The sequence below is a fragment of the Bos taurus genome, chromosome 1, assembly GCF_002263795.3.
Source record: "Bos taurus isolate L1 Dominette 01449 registration number 42190680 breed Hereford chromosome 1, ARS-UCD2.0, whole genome shotgun sequence".
Classification (NCBI taxonomy): Eukaryota; Metazoa; Chordata; class Mammalia; order Artiodactyla; family Bovidae; genus Bos; species Bos taurus.
The window spans coordinates 4,722,255-4,744,662 of NC_037328.1; the positions used below are offsets into that span (position 1 = coordinate 4,722,255).

General features: G+C 40.2%; 1 protein-coding gene across 1 annotated transcript; it reads left to right on the forward strand.

Annotated features, from left to right (window-relative positions):
* Positions 1-14,506: 14,506 nt before the first annotated feature.
* Positions 14,507-15,002, forward strand: KRTAP7-1 (keratin associated protein 7-1). The gene has a single exon (XM_010800915.4). It carries the CDS (start codon positions 14,635-14,637, stop codon positions 14,896-14,898), a length of 264 nt encoding a protein of 87 aa, XP_010799217.1. The 5' UTR covers positions 14,507-14,634; the 3' UTR covers positions 14,899-15,002.
* Positions 15,003-22,408: the final 7,406 nt, after the last annotated feature.

Consider the following 22,408-nt stretch of genomic DNA (forward strand, 5'->3'; position numbering starts at 1 on the left):
ATGCGAAGAGTTGACTCATTGGAAAAGACTCTGATGCTGGAAGGGATTGGGAGCAGGAGGAGAAGGGGACGCCAGAGGATGAGATGGCTGGATGGCATCGCTGACTCGATGGACATGAGTCTCAGTGAACTCCAGGATTGGTGATTGACAGGGAGGCCTGGCGTGCTGCGATTCATGGGGTCGCAAAGAGTCGGACATGACTGAACGACTGATCTGATCTGATCTGATCTGATCTCTTTTCCTCAGTGTCCTCAACTAAAATATGGGCATAAGAGTAGACGGTGATTCCTCATCAGGATTTTGTGAAGATTATGAGAAATAATGCATGTAAAACACTTAGAGGAGAGGCAAATACATTAAGTATTAAACAAATAGTAATTTTTGTTGTTATTCTTACCAACTCAATGGACACGAATTGGACAGCGGAGCCTGGTGTACTGCAGTTCATGGGACTGTAGAGACTTGGACATGACTGAGAAACTGAACAACAACAACTTATTGGTGCTAATTATAATGTTAATAATGGCCAGTCTGTCAGAATAGTCCTTTCTGGGTCGCTGGGAATTCTGTGGATGTTCCAAGTGCAGTGGAAACTATTGATGTCCAGAAGAATGTAAAATTTTTAGAGGTTACAAAATCCAGGTCTGAAACTTGACCAGTGGTCATAATTTGTTTTCTTTGTTACAATAAAGTTTATTTAATGGCACCCGTGATCATCGTTTTAGTTTTGTTTTTTTAAAACTTCTCTCTACTTCTTTTCTTCTTTCCCAAGGACATAGTGATATTAAGTGATATATCACTTCCTTGTGTAAGGAAACAGTCTGAATTTTATGGGCTTTTAGAAGATGTTCACAAAGGGTTTTAAAATATTAATCCAATACTCAGACTCTTCATATAGGAATAGTTCTATTTTCTATCTATGCCATAAGAGAGTGCTCAGAAAAGAAAAGATGAAAATAGCCTATATCTAAGAAACATTTGGGCAACTTGCCTGGAACTAGTTAAAAATAAGTGTGGTTTTATTGGTGAGAAGATGTCTCAATTCTCTGTTAGACCTGGGAAGGCAGTTTGGTTCTCTAGGCTTAACATGAATACTTTGTTTCTCTGTAGGTTCATTAATTCTACTATTACTGTTATTTCAAAGATAAAGCTTTTCATTGCTCTTGGCTGGACTCACTATTTACTCTTCTCTACTTTATAGAAAGGACAGTTTATTTAATTCTAATTTTTATTTCTATCATGGTTATTGTCATGGCATCCTTCATCACGGCTTTTCCCATCTTTTTTCATGACTCTTAGGTCTCCAGTCTGACTCCCTCCATCTCACTCTAAACCCAGAGAGTGAATTTACCTTCTGATGGCTCTTGGTGTTCTTAGGTATCAGCACAATTCGTTCTATCTCCTTTTTCCACTCCCTTTGCAAATTTCTGAAAGTCTGTGACTATATCTTTTAATCTTTATATTTTCAACAGTGACTGGGAAAGTACTTTCTACATAAAGGATACTGAATAGATATTTGTCGACTGTCTGAATAAATACACTGAATAATAAGATCAAAACTTTAAAAAGTTCTTTTTCATGGTACTTTAGATAACAATCTTTATTCACTTCTGGTTTTGAAGTTATCTCCAAATTTCTGACTTTCAAACTTTAATTATACAGAGAACATTAAGCTTGATGTCAGGAAAATTCTTCTGTTTTGATGCAATGGTTGTGTGCTGACAAAGGAGTATTCTATTGAGTCATATATAAAATAATGAACAGAATCACAGCAATCACTAAAGGATCTAGGGTCCACTGTTTTATGACATTTAGGAGCCCTGATGATATTTTAAAGTCTTTATTTATTTAGTATTTATTTTAAATTGGTTTGCTTCTCTGCTTGGGAAACTGAGGAAACAGATATTCTTGGACGAACTGTGCCAACAGGAATCTCTCATTTCTTACCTAAAGCCTGTGTTATGTTCTTCTCTGATGAAACTGAGGAATGGAAAAATACAGGAAGTAATGATAGCCAAAGGCCAAGTTAGAGTGATTGTTCTCTGACAATTGTTGTAGGACAATCTCTGCTCTGACAGATGGACTAGGAGCTCAGAAACAGTGGAGATAGATTAAAGGTGTTTCCCAGCTGGTGCTGTGGTAAACGAATCTGCCTGCCAAAGATCCCCTGGAGGAGGAAATGGCAACCCACTCCAGTGTTCTTGCTTGGAGATTTCCATGGACAGAGGAGGCTGGCGGGCTACAGTCGGGGGTCTCAGAGTCGGACATGACTGAGCACACAGAGCACACATTTAACGAGAGTCGATGGGCTGCTGTTTTGGGCGCTAACAATTCCTGGTACCTCGCTGTTGGCCCCCGGCTGCATTATCTCTGTGAAGATACTGGGACAGACAGAGCGGGGCTGGTTCAAAGTGGGATGACGCATGCACAGTGATGCAGGAGTTGGAGGCAGACCAAGACTTAAGCTTCTCTGAGCAGCGCCTGTTACGCTGACAGCCTGCAGAGGGCAGCAAGCTTTAGGACATGGCTCCCCAGACAGTTCAAGGTTGACGCTGTTTGGCTGCTATAAAGATGCTACAATATTGATTTCATTCAGAACTTTTTTTTCTTTTGCTTTATTAATTAGTCCATTAGTATCAAGTAATTAATGTATTTAAAAATGCTTATAAAAATGCACCTTTTGTGCCAGATCCTGTGATTTGAATGTCTCAAAGCCTAAAATTTACAATGCTTTTCTCATCCTCTTTTTTTACCTCCGTTGACCCTTTGATCTGCAATTCCTTTGCTCACTTCTCTTGGGTCTTTTCTACTCTCCTATAGGAATCAGCCACTTATGTCCAACTCCAGGAAGCCTCCCAGGATTTCCGCAGTCTTGTTTACTGCTTTCTCTCTCTCTCTCTCTTTATATAAATATGAAAAGTGAAAGAGTTAGTTACTCAGTTGTGTCTGATTGTTTGCGACCCTATGACTGTAGCCGGCCAAGCTCCTCTGTCTGTGAGATTCTCCAGACAAGAACACTCAAGTGGGAAGCCATTTCCTTCTCCAGGGGATCTTCCTGGGCCAAACCCTGCATTGCAGAAGATTCTTTACCGTCTAAGCCACCAGGGAAGCCCCCCTCTCTCTCTGTGCTGCTGCTGCTGTTGCTTAGTCACTTCAGTTGTGTCTGACTCTGTGTGACACCATGGACTGTAGCCTGCCAGGCTCCTCTGTCCATGGGATTCTCCAGGCAACAGTACTGGAGTGATTTGCCATGCCCTCCTCCACAGGATCTTCCCTGCCCAGGGACTGAACCTGGGTCTCCTGCATTGCAGGCAGATTCTTTACCACTGAGTCACCAGGGAAGTCCCTCTCTGTATACATGGTTGGCCAAAAAGTTTGTTTGATTTTTAAGTAAAAATAAAAGACATGTTTTTCATTTCAACCAAGAACTTTTTTGAAAAATGTATTCACTAACTGAATGAATTCTGGGGCCAACCCAATATATATGTGTGTGTGTGTAGACACGTTTTTCATTTCAACCAAGAACTTTTTTGAAAAATGTATTCACTAACTGAATGAATTCTGGGGCCAACCCAATATATATGTGTGTGTGTGTGTATATATATATATATATATATAGCTTTCTCTCTTTCTACTTCTCTTTTTGAAATTTCTCAAGGTCTGTTTCCAATTCCTTTTCTCTTTTCCTTTAAATATCATTCAATAGTATGGCTTAAAATTTTGCCTCAAGGAGAATGAAGACTCATACAGTTTTTATACCACCTTATTACTTACATTATAGTGTGAAAATTTGGCAATACCATTAAACATTCTCCATAAATATAATTTGCAGTGGCTGTATAGTACTTACTAGAACCATTATAAAAAGTCCCTGCCAGAATTTAGTTCCAGGAAAAGTGTCCATAAATGGATTTGGGGAGAGGCAGCATAATATAGTGAAAATTACTTTGGAAAGGGTATTGTAACAAAATGACAGATGGAACATAGGCATCCACCTCCTGCTCCTTCACCACATCCCTAGAAATAATATGGAAAAGATAACTTCTTTTTTTTTTAATTATAACAACACTGGAAAAATAAAAAAAGATTGATATCAGAGGAGAACAGGAATAAGGTATCTCGCAGAGATGGAAAGAATCTGCCTTTGGTGCAGGAAACCCGAATTCGATCCCTGGGTCAGGAAGATCCCCTGGAGAAGGGAATGGCAACCCACTCCAGTATTCTTGTCTGGAGAGTTCCCTGGACAGAGGAGCCTGGTGGGCTATATTCCATGGGGTCACAGAGAGTTGGACACAACTGAGCCACTAACACTTTCCTACAGTTTAAAGATGGAAGCAGAGATGACTGGTCACATGCAGAACCATTGAAACAGGTGGGAACAATTGTGATAACCTGATGCAATGGTGAGGAGGATAGTTATCTAGGAGCAAGTGGGTGAGCAGGTATCTACCCTTTCTTCCTTGTGCCAAGCAGGGTGCAGAAGAGGAATTCATCTCAAATTTGAAGCAGTGAGTAGAGAGCAAAAAGATAATGTCTCTTGATGGCTGGTGACAGTGGTGATGGAGAAATATGAGAGGATTTCAGATATATTTGGAGAATTTTGTATCTGTGATGGGTTGCATCTATACTTCTGTGAACGCGTGTGTGCATGTGCATTGGTATGTGAGGTGTACTAGTTTTCTCTTGATGTGTAACAATATCATCACAAACTTGGAGGTTCCAAATAGCATATATATATTATCCCAGTTTCTGTGGGTTGGGATTCTGGGCACCGCTTCATTGAGATCTGTGTTTCAATGTCTCATCTGAGAGCTTCAGCCAGAGTGCCTGCTGGGGCTGCAGCTTCATCTCAAGGCTCAAATGGAGAAGGATCCACTTCTGAGTTCACACCATTGTTGGTGGAATTCAATTCCTTGTGGCTTATTCAACTGAGGTTTCCCTGGTGGCTCAGATGGTAAAGTGTCTGCCTGCAATGTGGGAGACCTGGTTTCGATCCCTGTGTTGGGAAGGTCCCCTGGGGAAGGAAATGGCAACCCACTCCAGTACCCTTGCCTGGGAAATCCCATGGACAGAGGGGCTTGGTGGGCTACAGTCCATGGCGTCGCAGTTTCACTTTTCACTTTCACTTTATTGGACTGAGGGTCTCCGTTTCTTTGGTTGGCTGCTGGCTGGAGTTCCCTGCCATGTGGGTGTCTGCAACGTGGTACTTGTATTTATCAAATCCAGCAAGGGAGAGAGCCTCTCACCAAGACAGATGTTAAAATGTCATGTAATATAATTAGAGAACTGACATCCTGTTACTGTCATTGATCAGTCGCTCAGTTGTGACTAACTCTTAGAGAATGCATGGATTGCAGCACACCAGACTTCCACATCCTTCAGCATCTCCCAGAATTTGCTCCAATTTATGTCCATTGAGTAAATGATGCCATCCAACTGTCTCATCCTCCGTCTCCCCTTCTCCTCTTGCCCTCAGTCTTTCCCAGTGTCAGGGTCTTTTCCAATGAGTTGGCTCTTTGCATCACATGGCCAAAGTATTGAAGCTTCAGCTTCAGCATCAGTCCTTCCAATGAATATTCAGGGTTGATTTCCTTTAGGACTGACTGGTTCATCTCCTTGCAGTCCAAGGGACTCTCAAGAGTCTTAACCAGCAACACAGTTTGAAAGCAGCAGTTCTTTGGCACTCAGGGTTCTTTATGGTCCAACTCTCACATCCATACATGACTACTGGGAAAACTATAGCTTCAACTATACATAGCTTTGTTGGCAAAATGATGTCTCTGCTTTTTAATACACTACCTAGATTTGTCATAGCTTTCTTCCAATTCATTATAAGCATGTCACAGGTCCCACACGCTGATGAGAAGTATTTCTCAAGGGTGTGAATACCAGGAGACATGGATCATGGGGGAGAGCTTAGGTCTGTTCATTATAGCAGATAAGGTACAGAAAAGAAATCAGTTTTATTTATTTATTTATTTTCTGATAAATTGGTTTGTTTCAAGTCTCTAATAGATAAGGACTCAAAACTTCTTGATCTATGCTCCAAGCAAAACTGATAGTGTAACATTGGATATTTCACTTTCTTCCTTGGATCTCATTTTCTTTGTGTGTAAAATGAAGAGAGAGTTGGACCAATGTTTCCTCCAACTCTAACACTGAGGATTTATGTGTATATATATATGTATATATACACACACACACACATACATACGTACAGGTGGATACACATATATATCACACAGCACATAAACATATTGCATATATCTAACAACAAAAGTCCATCTAGTCAAGGCTATGGTTTTTCCTGTGGTCATGTATGGATGTGAGAGTTAGACTGTGAAGAAGGCTGAGCGCCGAAGAATTGATGCTTTTGAACTGTGGTGTTGGAGAAGACTCTTGAGAGTCCCTTGGACTGCAAGGAGATCCAACCAGTCCATTCTGAAGGAGATCAGCTCTGGGATTTCTTCGGAAGGAATGATGCTAAAGCTGAAACTCCAGTACTTTGGCCACGTCATGCGAAGAGTTGACTCATTGGAAGAGACTCTGATGCTGGGAGGGATTGGGGGCAGGAGGAGAAGGGGACGACAGAGGATGAGATGGCTGGGTGGCATCACTGACTCGATGGACGTGAGATTGAGTGAACTCCGGGAGTTGGTGTTGGACAGGGAGGCCTGGCGTGCTGTGATTCATGGGGTCACAAAAAGTTAGACACGACTGAGCGACTGATCTGATCTGATCTGAACATACATATCACCAAAGCAGAAACTAATGCTTGATCGTTCTACCCTTCAAGCTATATTTTGTCATCATTTTCTCTCCTTCCTTGATAATCATCTGTAAGTAAGTAAGTGAAGTTGCTCAGTCGTGTCCAATTCTTTGCCACCCCATAGACAGTAGCCTACCAGGCTTCTCCGTCCATGGGATTTCCTAGGCAAGAGTACTGGAGTGGATTGCCATTTCCTTCTCCAGCATCTGTAAAGGATAGTCAATGTTTATTCATTTAAAAAAAAAAAAATCACTGCTATAGTTCTTAATCACTTGTGGTGCAGATTCTCCCCATTCTTTTACTGAAATTTTTTCCTCAAACGTCATCAGCAAACTCTTTTTGCCAAATTCAGTGACGTGATCCCAATCTCCATCCTCCTTGACTCTGTCTGGAATTAAGTAATATCAGCTTTACTGACTTTAAAAGTCCCCACCTGCTATGGCATCTGTTAGCTTAGTTATCTTGGCTTCCCCACAACACTCCACCCCTCTGACTTCTGTTGGTCCTCATCCCCCTAAAAACCCCTGTGTCCCCAGTATTCTGTTCTCACTCTTGTTCTATCCAGTGGATTTATTTACCAACATTGCTTGAAATATTACTTTAAGAAAGATGAAAGCTCAATCTTTGCATTACCTTCTTTCCTTTCAACAGAAGAACATTTTCCCCCCAAATATTTATAATGTCTTTGAGTGACCTCTCAAAATTAAGCTCCTTCTCTTGATGTGCCTATGCCATTACTAGACACACCTTTTACCTAGGTACCAGAGTAAGTGTTTGGTTTCCTTTCTTTCTTTCATAAATGACATTTTATTCATTGCTAAATAAATCCCATACATTTACCATGATGCCACTCAAATTTGCCTTCTTATTCCCAATTTTATTGCCACAAGCATCACTCAGAGGCTCAGTTTTTTTTTTAATTGACAATTCTAATAGAATACTAATAGCTCTATATCCTTCACAGTTCTCTTCCACAATCCATTATTCACACTAAGCCAGTTCTAATCACACTATTTCCTCAATTAAATCCTTTAGTAGCAGCACTTTATCTCTTCCCACCTCATCCCCAAGGGATGGGGAAGGCCATCCCTTCCCCAACTCTGGTATGGCTATGCTAGAAACTGTGCCTTAATTCCCTCCATATGTTCATTCCTCCATCTAAATGGATCAGCTCACTAATCCCTAAACAAACACGTGCATTTCTGTGATGTCTTTGCTGATGCTGTTTCTTCATCCTGAATATCTTTTGATCTCCCCTTGTTCAAATCATACTCATCTTTCATTGCACCCTCCTACCACTCTCTCATTCATGCATTCATCTATTCATAAATTAAGATTAAGAGACATTTATTGAGTTTCAATTGTGTATCAGTTAGGCACAAGCAAGACAGACAAGACGCCTTCCACCAGGGGAGACAGACAATAAGAAGGGTGACCACAGTGGCTGGATCATTAGAAAGGAGGAAAAGAAGTATGAAATGAGGTTGGAAATCAGGCCATGTCAGAAATTTGAGCTTTTACTTGTCTCTTAGACAATAGGAATAGCAATAGGAATAGGAAGTCACTTAGCAATAGGAAGTCACTGATGGGTTTCTAAGTAAAGTAAAGCACAGTTTATTTTGAAAAAAATCACATTAGCTGATGTGGAGGGACAGTAAAAGTGGGAAAAGGGAAACCAGAGAGGATGCTATGGCAGTGGTGCTCAGTAAGAATGGTAGTGGTTTGACTAGATGACAGCAGTCAGAATGGAAAGATGGGTGTGGGTTTGATAGGTATTTGGAGGCAGCACTGATTGGATCTGATGGATAAAGGAATTACATGAAATACAGGATAAAGGAATTACATGAAAAAAGGAGTTAAGTTTTTGTTCTGAGCAATTAGATAGCAATCTTATTTACTAAGGTTCAAAAGACTAGAGGAGGAATAGGTATGTGGGAGAAAATTAGGAGCTCAATTTTTAACACTTAAAAAAATCATTCATATGCAAATAAATGTTCATGGCAGCGTTAATCATAGTAGCCCAATACTGGAAAAAACTTAAGTGTCCAATCTTTTCTTATTGGTCAGTTGCTCAGTTGAGTTGGACTCTTTGTGACCCCGTGGACTGCAGCACACTAGGTTTCCTTGTCCTTCACTGTCTCCCAGAGTTTACTCAAATTCATGTCCATTGAGTCGATGATGCCATTCAACCATCTCATCTTTTGTCACCCTCTTCTCCTCCTGCCTTCACTCTTTCTCAGTGTCATGATCCTTTCCAATGAGACGGCTCTTCACATCACGTGACTGAAATACTGGAGCTTCAGCTTCAGCATCAGTACTTCCAATGAATATTTAGGGTCTATTTCCTTTACGATTGACTGGTCTGAACTTGCCGTCCAAGGGACTCTCAAGAGTCTTCTCTAACACCACAGTTCAAAAGCATCAATTCTTTGGTGCTCAGCTTTCTTTAGAGTCCAACTCTCACATTCATACATGACTACTAGAAAAACCATAGCTTTGACTAGACAGACCTTTGTTGGCAAAGTAATGTCTCTGCTTTTTAATATGCTGTCTATCAGAGATGTATTAAAAGCTATGACTAAAAAAGACATATTAAAGCTATGACCAACTTTACTTTTCTTCCAAGGAGCAAGTGCTTTTCAATTTCATTGCTATAGTCACCATCTGCAGTGATTTTGGAACCTAAGAAAATAAACTCTGTCACTGTTTCCATTGTTTCCCCATCTATTTGCCATGAAGTGATGGGACCAGATGCCATGATCTTAGTTTTTTGAATGTTGACTTTTAAGCCAGCTTTTTCACTCTCCTCTTTCACCTTCATCCAGAAGCTCTTTAGTTCCTCCTCACTTTCTGCCCTTAGGGTAGTGTCATCTACATATCTAAGGTTATTGATATTTCTCTTGGCAATCTTGATTCCAGCTTGTGGTTCATCCAGTCTGGCATTTCACATGATGTACTCTGCATATAAGTTAAATAAGCAGGGTGACAATATACAGCCTTGACATACTCCTTCCCAATTTTGAAGTAGTCTGTTGTTCCATGTCCAGTTCTAACTCTTGCTTCTTGACTTGCATGCAGGTTTCTCAGGAGGCAGGTAGGGCGGTTTGGTATTCCCATCTCTTGAAGAATTTTCCACAGTTTGTTTTGTGCCACACAGTCAAAGGCTATGGCATAGTCAATGAAGCAGAAGTGGATGTTTTTCTGGAATTCTCTTGCTTTTTCTATGATCCAATGGATGTCAGAAATTTGATCTCTGGTTCCCCTGAGGTTGCCATTAGCCCCACTACAGAGCTGCCTGGTGGGTGATCCACAAATTGGAGAACAATGATATCAGAGAAGTTCTCACAGTGTTGTGAAAGTTCTAGACCTCCCAACAGACTTCTCAACCTGGGGATCTGGCAAAGGGACTGAGAATCCCCAGGGAATCTGACTTTGAATGTCAGCGGGATTTGATTACTGAACTTCCACAGGACTGGGGAAACAGAGACTTTTGGAGGGCACAAACAAAACCTTGGGTGCACCAGGACCCAGGATAAAGGAGCAGTGACGCCACAAGAGACTGAGCCAGACTTGTGTGTGTGTGTTTGGGGGTCTCCCGTGGAGGCGTGAGTTGACAGTGGCCTACTCTGTGTTCAGGGGTACTGACAGCAGCAGTCCTGGGAGGCATGTTGTGCTGACCTAAGTCCTTTTAGAGGAGCCTTACCCCTTCTATACTTTGGCCTCAGGCCAAACTACAGGAGGGAACACAGCCTCACCCATCAGCAGAAAATTGGATTAAAGATTTACTGAGCACAGCCTTGCCCACCAGAGCAAGACTCAGTTTTTCTCAAAGTCAGTCCCTCCCATCAGGAAGCTTGAACAAACCTCTTATCCTCCTCCAACAGAGGGCAGACAGAATAAAAACCACAATCACAGAAAACTAATCAAAATGTTCACGTGGATTAGAGCTTTGTCTAACTCAATGAAACTATGAGTCATGCCTTGTAGGGCCACCCAAGACCAACGTGTCATGGCAGAGAGTTCTGACAAAAAAGATGGTCCACTGGAGAAGGGAATGGAAACCACTTCAGCATTCTTGCCTTGAGAACCCCATGAATAGCATGAAACGTCCATCTACTGAGGAATTAAGAAGACTATGGTATATCCATTCAATGAAATGCTACTTGACAATCACAAAGAATTAAATACTGATTCATGCTACAATATAGATGAACCTTGAAGACATTATGCTGAGAGAAAAAGGCCAGACCCAAAAGCCTGTAAATAGTAGGCTTAGATTTATTTGAAATGTCCAGAATAGGCAAATCATAGAGACAGAAGTTAGATTAGTGGTTGTGAATGGAGGTAACTTTTAATTATTATGGGGTTTCTTTTTGAGGTGCTGAAGTTGTTCTGAATTAAATAGTGGTTTTGGTTGACAACTCTGTGAATATGAAAATCACCGAGTTATATACTTTAAAAGGGTGAAACTTGTCATATGTGTATTGTCTCCTGCCAATGTAGAAGACACAGGAGATGTGTGTTTGATCCCTGGGTTGGGAAGATCCCCTGGAAAAGAAAATGGCAACCTACCCCTATATTCTTGCCCGAAAAATCCCATGGACAGAGGAGCCTGGTGGGCTACAGTCCAAAGGGTTCCAACAAGTTGCACACAACTGAGCACAAGTGCTTAGAAAAGTGCATAGTAAGTCTTCTTACTATGATATCCATTTCCAGTATTTCAGCAGAACCTAGCACTGAGAGAACCATGCATAAATATTTGATATTACTAACATTTAAAATAAAAATATTGAATAACAATCAAATACATGGCTGAGAATTTTCTCTGGGAAAGTCTAAAAGGAGACAGGAAGGTAAAAGAAACATGCCAAAGAGGTTTTTTTTTTTTTTTTTTTTCAATTGGGGGTAACTAATTCAGAGGCCCACCCAGGTGGATATTACCACCTGGTAAAAGATGCCTGCACACATCGCTATTACTTCCATTTCCATTCAGGTGTATCCTAAGAATCAGAGCACAGGTGAACGGAAAAGACAAACTAAGGTTTTTTCCTTAATTATCTCTGTCACCCAGAGAGAAAGGAAATAGGCCACCTGTGACTGACACTGAACATACTCGTCAGAGAGAGCTCAGCTCGGGGCAATTTCACACAGCCAAGCAAAAACAGATTCTTTGAGATCTCATGAAAGACCGGGTCCAGAATTTTTCAGGATGATTTATTTATGAGACTCACTTTACATACTCATTAGAAATATAGATTTTAAGGATCTTATGCTGGTAGTGGGAAAGGAGAGCTATGAAAATCTGAATCTCAAACAAGTTCTTTAGGGTGTTCTGCCTGTTTACATTTGAGATCCCAACTCCAGTCGTTCAGACTAACTGAAATACCATTGCCACTTAGTGGCAGTAGATCCAAATTACAGGTTCAAATGTCACTGCATAGTTTTGTTGTTCAGTTGCTAAGTTGTGCCTGACTCTTTGAGACCCCACAGATTGCAGCAGGCCAGGCTTCCATGTCCTTCATGATCTCCCAGAGTTTGCTCAAACTCATGTTCATTGAATTGGTGATGCCATCCAACCATCTCATCCTCTGTTATCCCCTCCTCCTCCTGCCCTCAATCTTTCCCACCAACAGTGTCTTTTCCATTGAGTCAGCTCTTTGCATCAGGTGGCTGAAGTATTGGAGCTTCAGCTTCAGCTTCAGTCTTTCCAATGAATATTCAGGGTTGATTTCCTTTAGGATTGACTTGTTTGTTCTCCTTGCAGTCCAAGGGACTCTCGAGAGTCTTCTCCAGCAGCACAGTTCAAAAGCATCAATTCTTGGGCTTTCAATCTGCTTTATGGTCCAGCTCTCACATCCGTACATGTCATTACATGGTAGAATCAGCAGTTAAAAATTTCAAGCAACCATAAAATTGTCAAAATTTAATGAGAGCAGTCACCTTTGTCATCTCCAACCCACAGACATGTTTTCCAGTTTTCTGGGATTAGCTTATGTAGAATTTATACCATCTGGACTCTTGTGGATATAACCTCTATTTTTATTTATTCCTTTTGTTAAAAATTAAATTTGAAAATAGACCTTATCTTTTTGATTCTAACTATAAATTCTCATAACATGCAGTCAGTTTTTAGAATTAAAAAAAGATGTCCAAAATTAGGTAATATGATCTGTAAGAAATTCTTCTGTCAGGAAACCTGAGAGAAGAGGAATTTTAATAGAGAAAATGTCTGGAATGATTAGTTTTGCTCTTTGGGCTCTATAGTTGTCCATTAAGGGGAGAATATGCAAAAGGAGTTGGTATCCAGAATGTTTTCTTTATCTATTTTCAGAGAATCTAGATCTTATAAAAACCAATTCTTTTCTGAACATTTGAATTAGAATAGACTTAGCTTTGCTGATCTCAAATTCTTTCTGGTTTACTTTTGTCATGAGAAGTGGCCATACTTCTGCAAAGTGGGAGCAGAAGTAAGTGCTTCATCTTAAAATACAACTAGTATTACATAATAGATCATGGTATCAAAGCCTGTTTTACTAGGAGTGAACAAGAACCAAGCATGGTATAACACAACTTTAAATTGGGCACCGTTCCACTCAGCTCCAGTGTGGCAACTTCACAACAAGACAGCTTGGCAATGTTCAACATGATTTACAACCAAAGATTGTGTGTTCCCCATGAAAAGAAAACGGTAACAGGGATAATGCTCATAAATGAAATACATGAAAATTACAACCACTTTATCCATAGGTCTCCTATTATTTAGTGTTCTTTCAGCTTCTGTAAAAAGTCTTGTTCTGATGGATTTCTGTAGCAATGTTTAAAAATTGTAAAAATTTGAGATGAAATTCACATAACATAAAGCAAGCCATTTTAATTGGGGGATAATTTTTTTTCCCAAGTTGTGTTGGTTTCTGCTGTACATAAATCAGCCATAAGTATACATACATCCCCTCCCTGTTGAACCTCCCTTCCCCTCATCCCTCCCCTTCTAAAGTGTTAGTGTTAGTCACTCAGTGGTGTCTGACCCTTTGTGACCCCTTGGACTATAGCCTGCCAGGCTCCTCTGTCCGTGGAATTCTCCAGGCAGGAATGCTGGAGTGGGTTGCTATTTCCTTCTCCAGGGGTTCTTCCCTACCCAGGGATTGAACCTGGGTCTCCTGCATTGCAGGCCGATTCTTTACTGTCTGAGCCACCAGGGAAGCCCATGTTGAGCTCCCAGTGTTATATAGCAACTTTCCTTCAGCTATCTATTTTACATATGGTAATGTATATGTTTCAATGCTACAAGATGTAAACACAAGATAAGGCATTTTTAAAGTGAATAATTCACTGGTGATGCAATCACCACCTCTAGTTACAAATAATTTTCCTATTCCAGAAGAAACCCCATACCCATTAATATACCAATGTCTTTGAATGATATATGGAGATAATTTCAAGCTATAAAAGTGTTTACATTGTTGCCAAAGCTTTTTTCAGTTTAGTTATGTCAGCTGGGAGGAGTTTATAATCAGAGAATTTAAACAGCCTCACAGGATGCAATCAGAACAGTTGTTAAACCATGGGACACTGATGAAAAGAATTCATTTGCATGTCAAGGAAGGCTCTGACTTTGAAGATACAACACATTCCCTTGCAAATAGAAAAGCCAACAAAAATGTGGGCAAAGAGTCTGTGGGTTGCTTTATATGCATTTTATTAGCAATAATAGATTATCTATGCAAATTTATGGCAAGATGTCTAGGCAAGCATGTCATGCCCACCAGCTTGAGGTATAAAAGGTCCCGTGCAGGACGAGAACTTCATTCCTTCTTGGGTAACTTGCTCCTCACATTCTATCCAAATCCTTCCCAACTCCTGCCACGATGACTCGTTTCTTCTGCTGCGGAAGCTACTTCCCAGGCTATCCTTCCTATGGAACCAATTTCCACAGGACCTTCAGAGCCACCCCCCTGAACTGCGTTGTGCCCCTTGGCTCTCCCCTGAATTATGGTTATGGATGCAATGGCTACAGCTCCCTGGGCTACTGTTTTGGTGGTAGCAACTTTAGCAACCTGGGCTGTGGCTATGGGGGCAGCTGTTATAGGCCATGGGGCTCCGGCTCTGGCTTTGGCTACAGCACCTACTGACGGACCATGACTCCAGATGACTACGGGACTCGCCCTCAATTCTCTGTGTGCAGAACAGCCTGAAAAACAATGACTGTCTTCCTGCCTCCAGCAACGCTTGAGAGAGATACATCTTCCATGTTTTTGCAGTCTTCTTGCTGAGATCCTGATCTTTGACATTGCTGAACAAGTCACCCAGGCATCAAATGCTGAGCTGATACTCATCTACAGCCAGAGCAAGATTTTGTATTTCTCTAACATACTTGAATTTTACTAATGAAGCAGACAGTCTGTCTCCTATGGTAGCTCTGCCTGTGTATCATGAAATTCTGCATCAATATCAATGCATTACTGTTAAATGTGTGAGTAGGAAGGGGTTTTGCTGTTCATCACAATAAATCCAATTCATTCAGCACAAACATTTTTGTTCTGGTTGTTTATTTTATTGTATCTTTTGTTTGTTCATTTTGCTCTCATCAACCAGTTTCAACCTGTGAGGGTGGACTTCAATCACATTTAGGGTGATGCCTAACAATTTTGTCCCTTTATGTTGAGATTCTCAATTTTTAAAAAAATTCTTTAGAAAGTCCTGAATTTAACCAGAATACAGATGACCCTTGAACAGTGTGGGAGGTTAATCCATGTATAATTTATGTTCAGCCCTTTGTGTCTGCGATTTCTCTGCATCCATGGATTCAAACAACGGTGGAGTGTGTAGCATTATAGTGCTTACTACTAAAAAATTCTGCATATAAGTGGACTTTTGAAGTTCAAACCCACTTTATTCAAGAGTCAGTTGTATAGTCTGTACACTGCGATTGTTAGTGTTTCTCTATGCTGATTATAAATAGGAAATTTTCTTAGCTGTTCAATGTTAAAAGAAAGTTCTTTCCTCCTTTCATTATTGACACAATTCCATTTAGCTTCTTCCTCTTTTCCTGCTGTTTATAGAACTCATTATAGAGAGATTTAAACCCCATACACTGTTGGAAAAATTTCCTTAAGTGGAATGAGTTATGAAACTCTTTTTAAGACTTTCTAAGATTTGGTTAATAAAGATAAGCCAGAAACTAAATCACATAATACTTTTTTCCCTTTTTGATTGATGGGTTTTATTTTTCCCACCTTATTCACTTCTGATTATATATGTAGGCATATTAAAAATGAAGTATTTGTTCTTTGGAATGATCAATTCAGTTCAGTTCATGATAGTTGCCATCAAAAGCACTTGAAATGATATGTGATCTGCACTTAGAAAATGCTTCCTGAGAAAACTCTGCTCTGTTTGAATTAAAGCTCATTCATTCATGCATAAAGTATTTATTGAACCCCTACCTGTCTCAGAAAAGATGCTCAATAATTGTGCATTGACTTGTTAAATTTCTGCTTTATGGGTGCAAAATATTGTATAGTCTGATACAAGGTTCATTTATGTATGTATGAAGTTACTGGGCTCTGGTCACTCTGTTTAAAACTGGGTGGCTGTACAAACCTGCCACAACCTCTGGGCTGAGACACTCATTCAGTAGACACTCACCAAGAAGCTACAACCCCACACACTGTCCTAAAATGTGGGGACAGAGATAAATAAAACATAATTCTGACTTTCAAGAGTTAAATATATTTTTGTTGTTGTTCAATTGCTAAGATGTGTCTGACTCTTTGCGATCCCATGCACTGCAGTGCCAGGCTCTTCTGTCCAACCTCCTGGAGGTTGTCCAAATTCATGTCCATTGAGTCTGTGATGCTATCCAACCAGCTCATCCTCTACCACTTCCTTTTCCTTTGGCCTTCAATCTTTCCCATCATCAGGGTCTTTCCCAATGAGTCAGTTCTTCACATCAGGTGGCCAAAGTATTGGAGTCTCAGCTTCAGCATCAGTCCTTCCAATGAATATTCAGGGCTGATTTCCTTTAGAATTGACTGGTTGGTCTCCTTGCAGTCCAGGGGACTCTCAAGAGTCTTCTCTAGCATCACAATTCAAAAGCATCAGTTCTTCAGCACTTCAGCCTTCTTTATGGTCCAACTCTCATATCCGTCCATGACTACTGGAAAAACCATAGCTTTGACTGTGCAGACCTTTAATAGTCTCTTATTTTATGATAATTAATGTGTTATATTAATAAATGATTATCCAAAGACTCATTTCCTTCCAAGGACCCAAAATAAGAGATAGCTTATAACAAGATATATATCCCTTGATTTTGGTTTATCCAACTTTCCTCATGATTAGATTCATGCTTAGCATGTTTTGATACAAATGCCATAGAAGTAATGCTGAATCCTTTTCAGTGCATTGAATAAGGAGACACTTTATGTTGGTTCATGCAAATTTGGTTGTTTGGTTACTTTGATCACTTGATGAAAGTAGTTTCCTATATGTTTCTTCACTGCAAATTTGCTATTTTTCTCTTTGTAATTAATAATTTTTATTGAAGCCTTGACACTATGCAAATATTATATTCCTTATCAAGTTTTCATCCACTGTCTTAGGATTCATTCACAGTTTTTAAAATTTTATACATCCTTCTACATTTATTGTTTGGCAATCTATTGTAAGAAAGAACTTTCTCTTCTCCCCATTTATTTTTATGTGCTTATTTATTGTTATCAAAAGCTATATCAGTGTGGGCTTGAGGATTCTTATTTTACTCAATGTGTTACCATCCATTAATATTATTTTTTCATTAATAATATTATTAACTTTCAAGCTTTAATTGCCCCAGATTTGGAGAGTGGGAACATCATCATTCTGGCTTCTTTGTCCTTTAGAAATGGTTCCCATTGCTGTCTGATCAATGCTTTACTTTCTGACTCAATGAGATATTCCAGGTTCATCTTGAACTCTTCTGCTTCAATCATGGGAGCACTGGATCCCTTTGGTAAAGACTGGTATTTAGAAAATATGATATAGGTGTTAAGTGTACTCACTGCTATGGTATCATTGCTACATATGCTAATTTCTATCCTCTCATATTAAACCAGTTAATCCTAAAGGAAATCAACTCTGGTCATTCATCAGAAGCTGAAGCTCCAATACTTTGGCCACCTGATGTGAAGAGCCAACTCATTGGAAAAGACCCTGATGCTGGGAAAGATGGAGGGCAGGAGGAGAAGGGGAAGAAAAAAGATGAGATGGTTGGATGGCCTCACTGACTCAATGGGCATGAGTTTGAGCAAACTCTGGGAGATGGTGAAGGACAGGGAAGCCTGGCGTGCTGCAGTCCATGGGGTCTCGGAGAGTTGGACACAACCTAATGGCTGAACAATGCACAATAACATATGTTACAACAGTCATTGCTATGGTTGTTAATCATTCTTTCAGATTTAATAATGACACACTGACAAGCTTCACAGGAGTTCTGGGTTTGGGGGAAAGTCATTGACAGGCAGAATTCACATTAGGGTGAGAGAAGGGTGGCTGACCTTCAGGCTGGATGAGGTCTCCAAATGTCAGGGTGTAAAGGTCTAAAGTTTTGCTCTAAAGTTGAAATGACAAGTTGCCCTGGTACTCTCTTGTTCTTCAATGAGAGTTTCATTTAACTACTTTATCTTTGTTTCAGTCCCACAGTTGCTTTTTTTTTTTTTAATATTCTAAGTCCCAATTCTCCCTGTGAATTTGAAGGGAAGGTCTGCTTAGTTTCACTTGTAGACTCCTCCTATCATAGTCTCTGCCATGACTTTCTCCTTGTTTTTCCTTCATTTCTTTTCCATCATCCAGACATTTAGTTATCTCTCCTCCATTGATATTGTCCCCACAATTCTCCTTGTCATTGTTGGCTTCCAACATTTGCTTTAATTTAATGGATTCTGGGAAAGGGGAGGGGAAGAAATCTGGTTCATCTGCCAACCTAAAAAGCATAAAATCCTTAAAGAGGACAGGAAGGGATTAAGAACTACAATAACTACCTGTCTTCTTTTCTCCCACAGTAATTATGTAATAGATACAACAATAGATAATTTCACTATTTATTTGCATAAAAATTTTTTGAGATGGATTTCCTTATTATGTTACTAAAGAGGAAACCAATGTTGAAAATTTAGTGATTTGTTTGAGGCTGCATCATTCATTTGTAAAGAAAAATGCCAATCTATAGCAATGGGGACCTGACTCTAAATCCATCCCTCCACTATAAAACAGGTCATGTAGCATTTTAAAAATTATGAACTCTTTCCCAGAAATATCCCTGCCTAATGCACTCCTTATGCCATTAATAACTATATCTAATATAGTTACTATATTAGATATATATTGGATTTACATTTTACAGAATATCTGTAGAATTTTGTTTAATTCTGACAATTATCTTGGGAGATGGGTATCATGAAAATATTGATGGAAATTGAGTAATTTTCCCAAGTGGGAAAATATTTATCAACTGGGAGAGTTAAGCTCTGAGCCAAGGTATCAAACTGAGGTCTTCTGACTCCTTTCATGAACATTATTCTACCACTGATAACAAAGGCAAAACATTCATTATGTGTTTAGTGATTTGACCCTAATTGAGGTTATCAAGATCCTCCAGTATTTTTCTAAGCTTGTCAAATCAGTTTAATAAATATTATGCTTCATTCTTTGTCTTGATTCCAAGTTCTTGGATTTTTCCCATCTCAGTATCTCTAAGAAATGGTGGCAGACCTTCACTCCCCATTTCTGCATCCATTCACACCCTCATCATTTCTTGCCTAGATTAAAACACCAGATGCCTGTCTAGTGTGCCAGGTAGAGTCTAGCCCATCTTCTACACTACAGATGAAATCATCACTCAAAATGAAAATCTAATAACATGACTTTCTTAACAGACTCTGGCTATTTTGTGGTTACTTACAGATTTCAGGATAAAGATCACTTAGTGGCACACAAGAACATCAGTTTCTCTAGTCCCATTTCCTACTTCATTATAACATGCTTCCCTCTCTCCTGCAATGGGACGTATTATAGTTCTTTGCTGTTTCTGCCCTAGTCTTCATCTAGCAAACTCCTACAGAGCCTTCAAAAGGACTTCCTCTACCCCAGGGGTCCTCCCTTGTTTCAGCTGAAAAGCCTCACCTCTGTTACAGTGCTCACATGGCTCTGCTCACCATCTGAGACCACCTGGAGCACACTGTAATCAGCAAAGTTGGGCTTATTAACTCATTGTGACAATGGAGATCATGCAACATGAGAAACTGTAGGATGTCTCAATAAGAGGTGTAGGAGGGGCTTGTTCTAGGATTTGCCCTTGAGGGATTCTATATTGGAGATGATTAAAGGAGGCGGTGGCTTCCCAGGTCGCCCAGTGGCAAAGAATTTGCCTGGCAATGCAGGAGACACAGAAGATGTGGGTTGGATCCTTGGGTCGGGAAGATCTCTTGGAGGAGGAAATGGCAACCCACTCAAGTATTCTTGCCTGGGAAATGTCATGGACAGAGGAGCCTGGTGGGCTACAGTCCATGAGGACACAAAGAGTCAAAACGCAACTGAGCATGCATGCATACACACAAAAGAGGCAGGCGTATCTTTTGGATTGGGTACCATCTGCAACAAAATTTCACAAAGTTAGTGGTTTAAAAACAACACACATTTACTCTTACAATTTTGGAGGTCAGAAGTTCCAAAATCAAGGTGCTGGTAGGACTGTATTCATTGTGGAGGCTTTAGAGAACAACCTATTTCCTTGCTTTTCCAGATTTAATAGGCTGCCCCAGTTCCTTTGTATCTTCAAAGGCAATAGCATAGCATTTTCAAATCTCATGCCCTGATTCTGACTCTGACCCTCCTACTTTGCTCTTTCATTTTAGGGATCCTGTTGATTATTGGGACGACCCAGATAATCCAGAATAATCTCCCTACCTCTAGGCTGGTGGATTAGCAACCTCAATGCCCTCTTGTCATCTAATGTAACATATTCATAGGTTCTGGAAATTGGGATAGTGGCATCATTGAGTGAGTGAGTGAGTGAAGTTGCTCAGTCGTGCCTGACTCTTTGCGACCCCATGGGCAGTAGCCTGCACCAGGCTCCTCCGTCCATGGGATTTTCTAGGCAAGAGTACTGGAATGGGTTGCCATTTCCTTCTCCAGGGAATCTTCCCAACTCAGGGATCTAACCCAGGTCTCTCACATTGTAGACAGACGCTTTACCATCTGAGCCACCAGGGAACCCCATAAGTCTACCTTCCACGAGAAACAGACCTAATTCTATGGTTGGATATTTTAACAAGACTTTTATCGAAGAAATGGAAAAATGCTGAAGCTGTCATTGGTAAATAGGGCAGCAGTCACTGTAAATGATGTTTAGTCACTTTTTTTGGTTTGGATAGTGTTCTTGTTTTCATCTGTTTTTGGGTGTGAGTACAGAGTGGTTTTGTTTTTGTCTCTCTCCATCTCTCACTGCCTGATCCTGTCTTATTTGATGCTCTTTCTGAGGACTGTGTGTGGGGAGCAGGGAATGCTCTGGTTTCCTGTTTGTGTTTTCAGGGCTGCTGTTTATCTTTCTCACCATCATTAGTTGACAGGTTGGCTTCCCTCATTGTAGCATGTATGTTGTAAGGTTTTTGAGAGAAAGCCCCATGCTTTACTCAATGCTGTATCACCAGTGCTGTATCACAGACACTTGATAAATATTTGTTGAACTAATATAATTATTTAAAGCCTTAGAGAAAAAGCCCACTCCCTTTCCATTTAGAATATGGTCAGCAGACAACAGACATGGAAATCCTCTGGAAGCGTCTTCAATACGCACAGTCGTGGGCCTTCCTTGTCAGAATCATACTCTGCACACAGACAAGATCTGCAGGTGATTTGTGTGCATGTAAAATTTAAGTATTGGGTGGGGGGACTTCCCTGATGGTTCAGTGATTAAGAATCCACCTGCAATGCAGGGGATGTGAGTTCCATCCCTGGTTGGGGAACTAAGATCCCCCATGCCAAGGGGCGACTAAGCCTGAGAGCTGCCAATATTGAGCCTGTGTTCTGCAACAAAAGATGCTGCATGATGCAGTAAAGAGCCTCGTGCCACAAGCAAGACCCAATGCAGCCAGAATAAACAAGCAAACATATAAATACAAACATAAATAAATGAAAAATCGATATAAAAAGATTTGAGTCAAAAGATTGGTCAAGTCCGGTTAATTCTTTATCCCAAAGAAGGAGAGGAGACATTTCTCATTGTTGATTTTTTAAGTGTTGATGAGACAGTATTAACATTTTCAGCAACAAGGAAAAGTTAAAAAATTATTTTCCCATACTTTTGTTCTATTTTTTATTGTTATTTACAGAAAAACTAGTTCCCTTTTCTTTTTTTTTAATTTTTATTGAAGATAGAGAAATAGCTCTTAAAATTATAGCAGGAGAGCTTTCTACTAGATAAATGGAAATATTTCTTGTTTCTATGGCCTGCCGGGCAGAGACTGCTCAGCATGTTCTATGACTCCAGAGTATGTTGAGTATGGTTGTCTCTAAAAATACCCTGTTATTCCTCAGACACCAATTCCTTTTCAATGACTTGCCTCTGAGGCTCCTGGCATTATCATTGACAATGATAATCAAGTT

Bases quoted from the DNA above. Each gene is read 5' to 3' on its own strand.
- KRTAP7-1 (XM_010800915.4), top strand. From the start codon at position 14,635: ATGACTCGTTTCTTCTGCTGCGGAAGCTACTTCCCAGGCTATCCTTCC.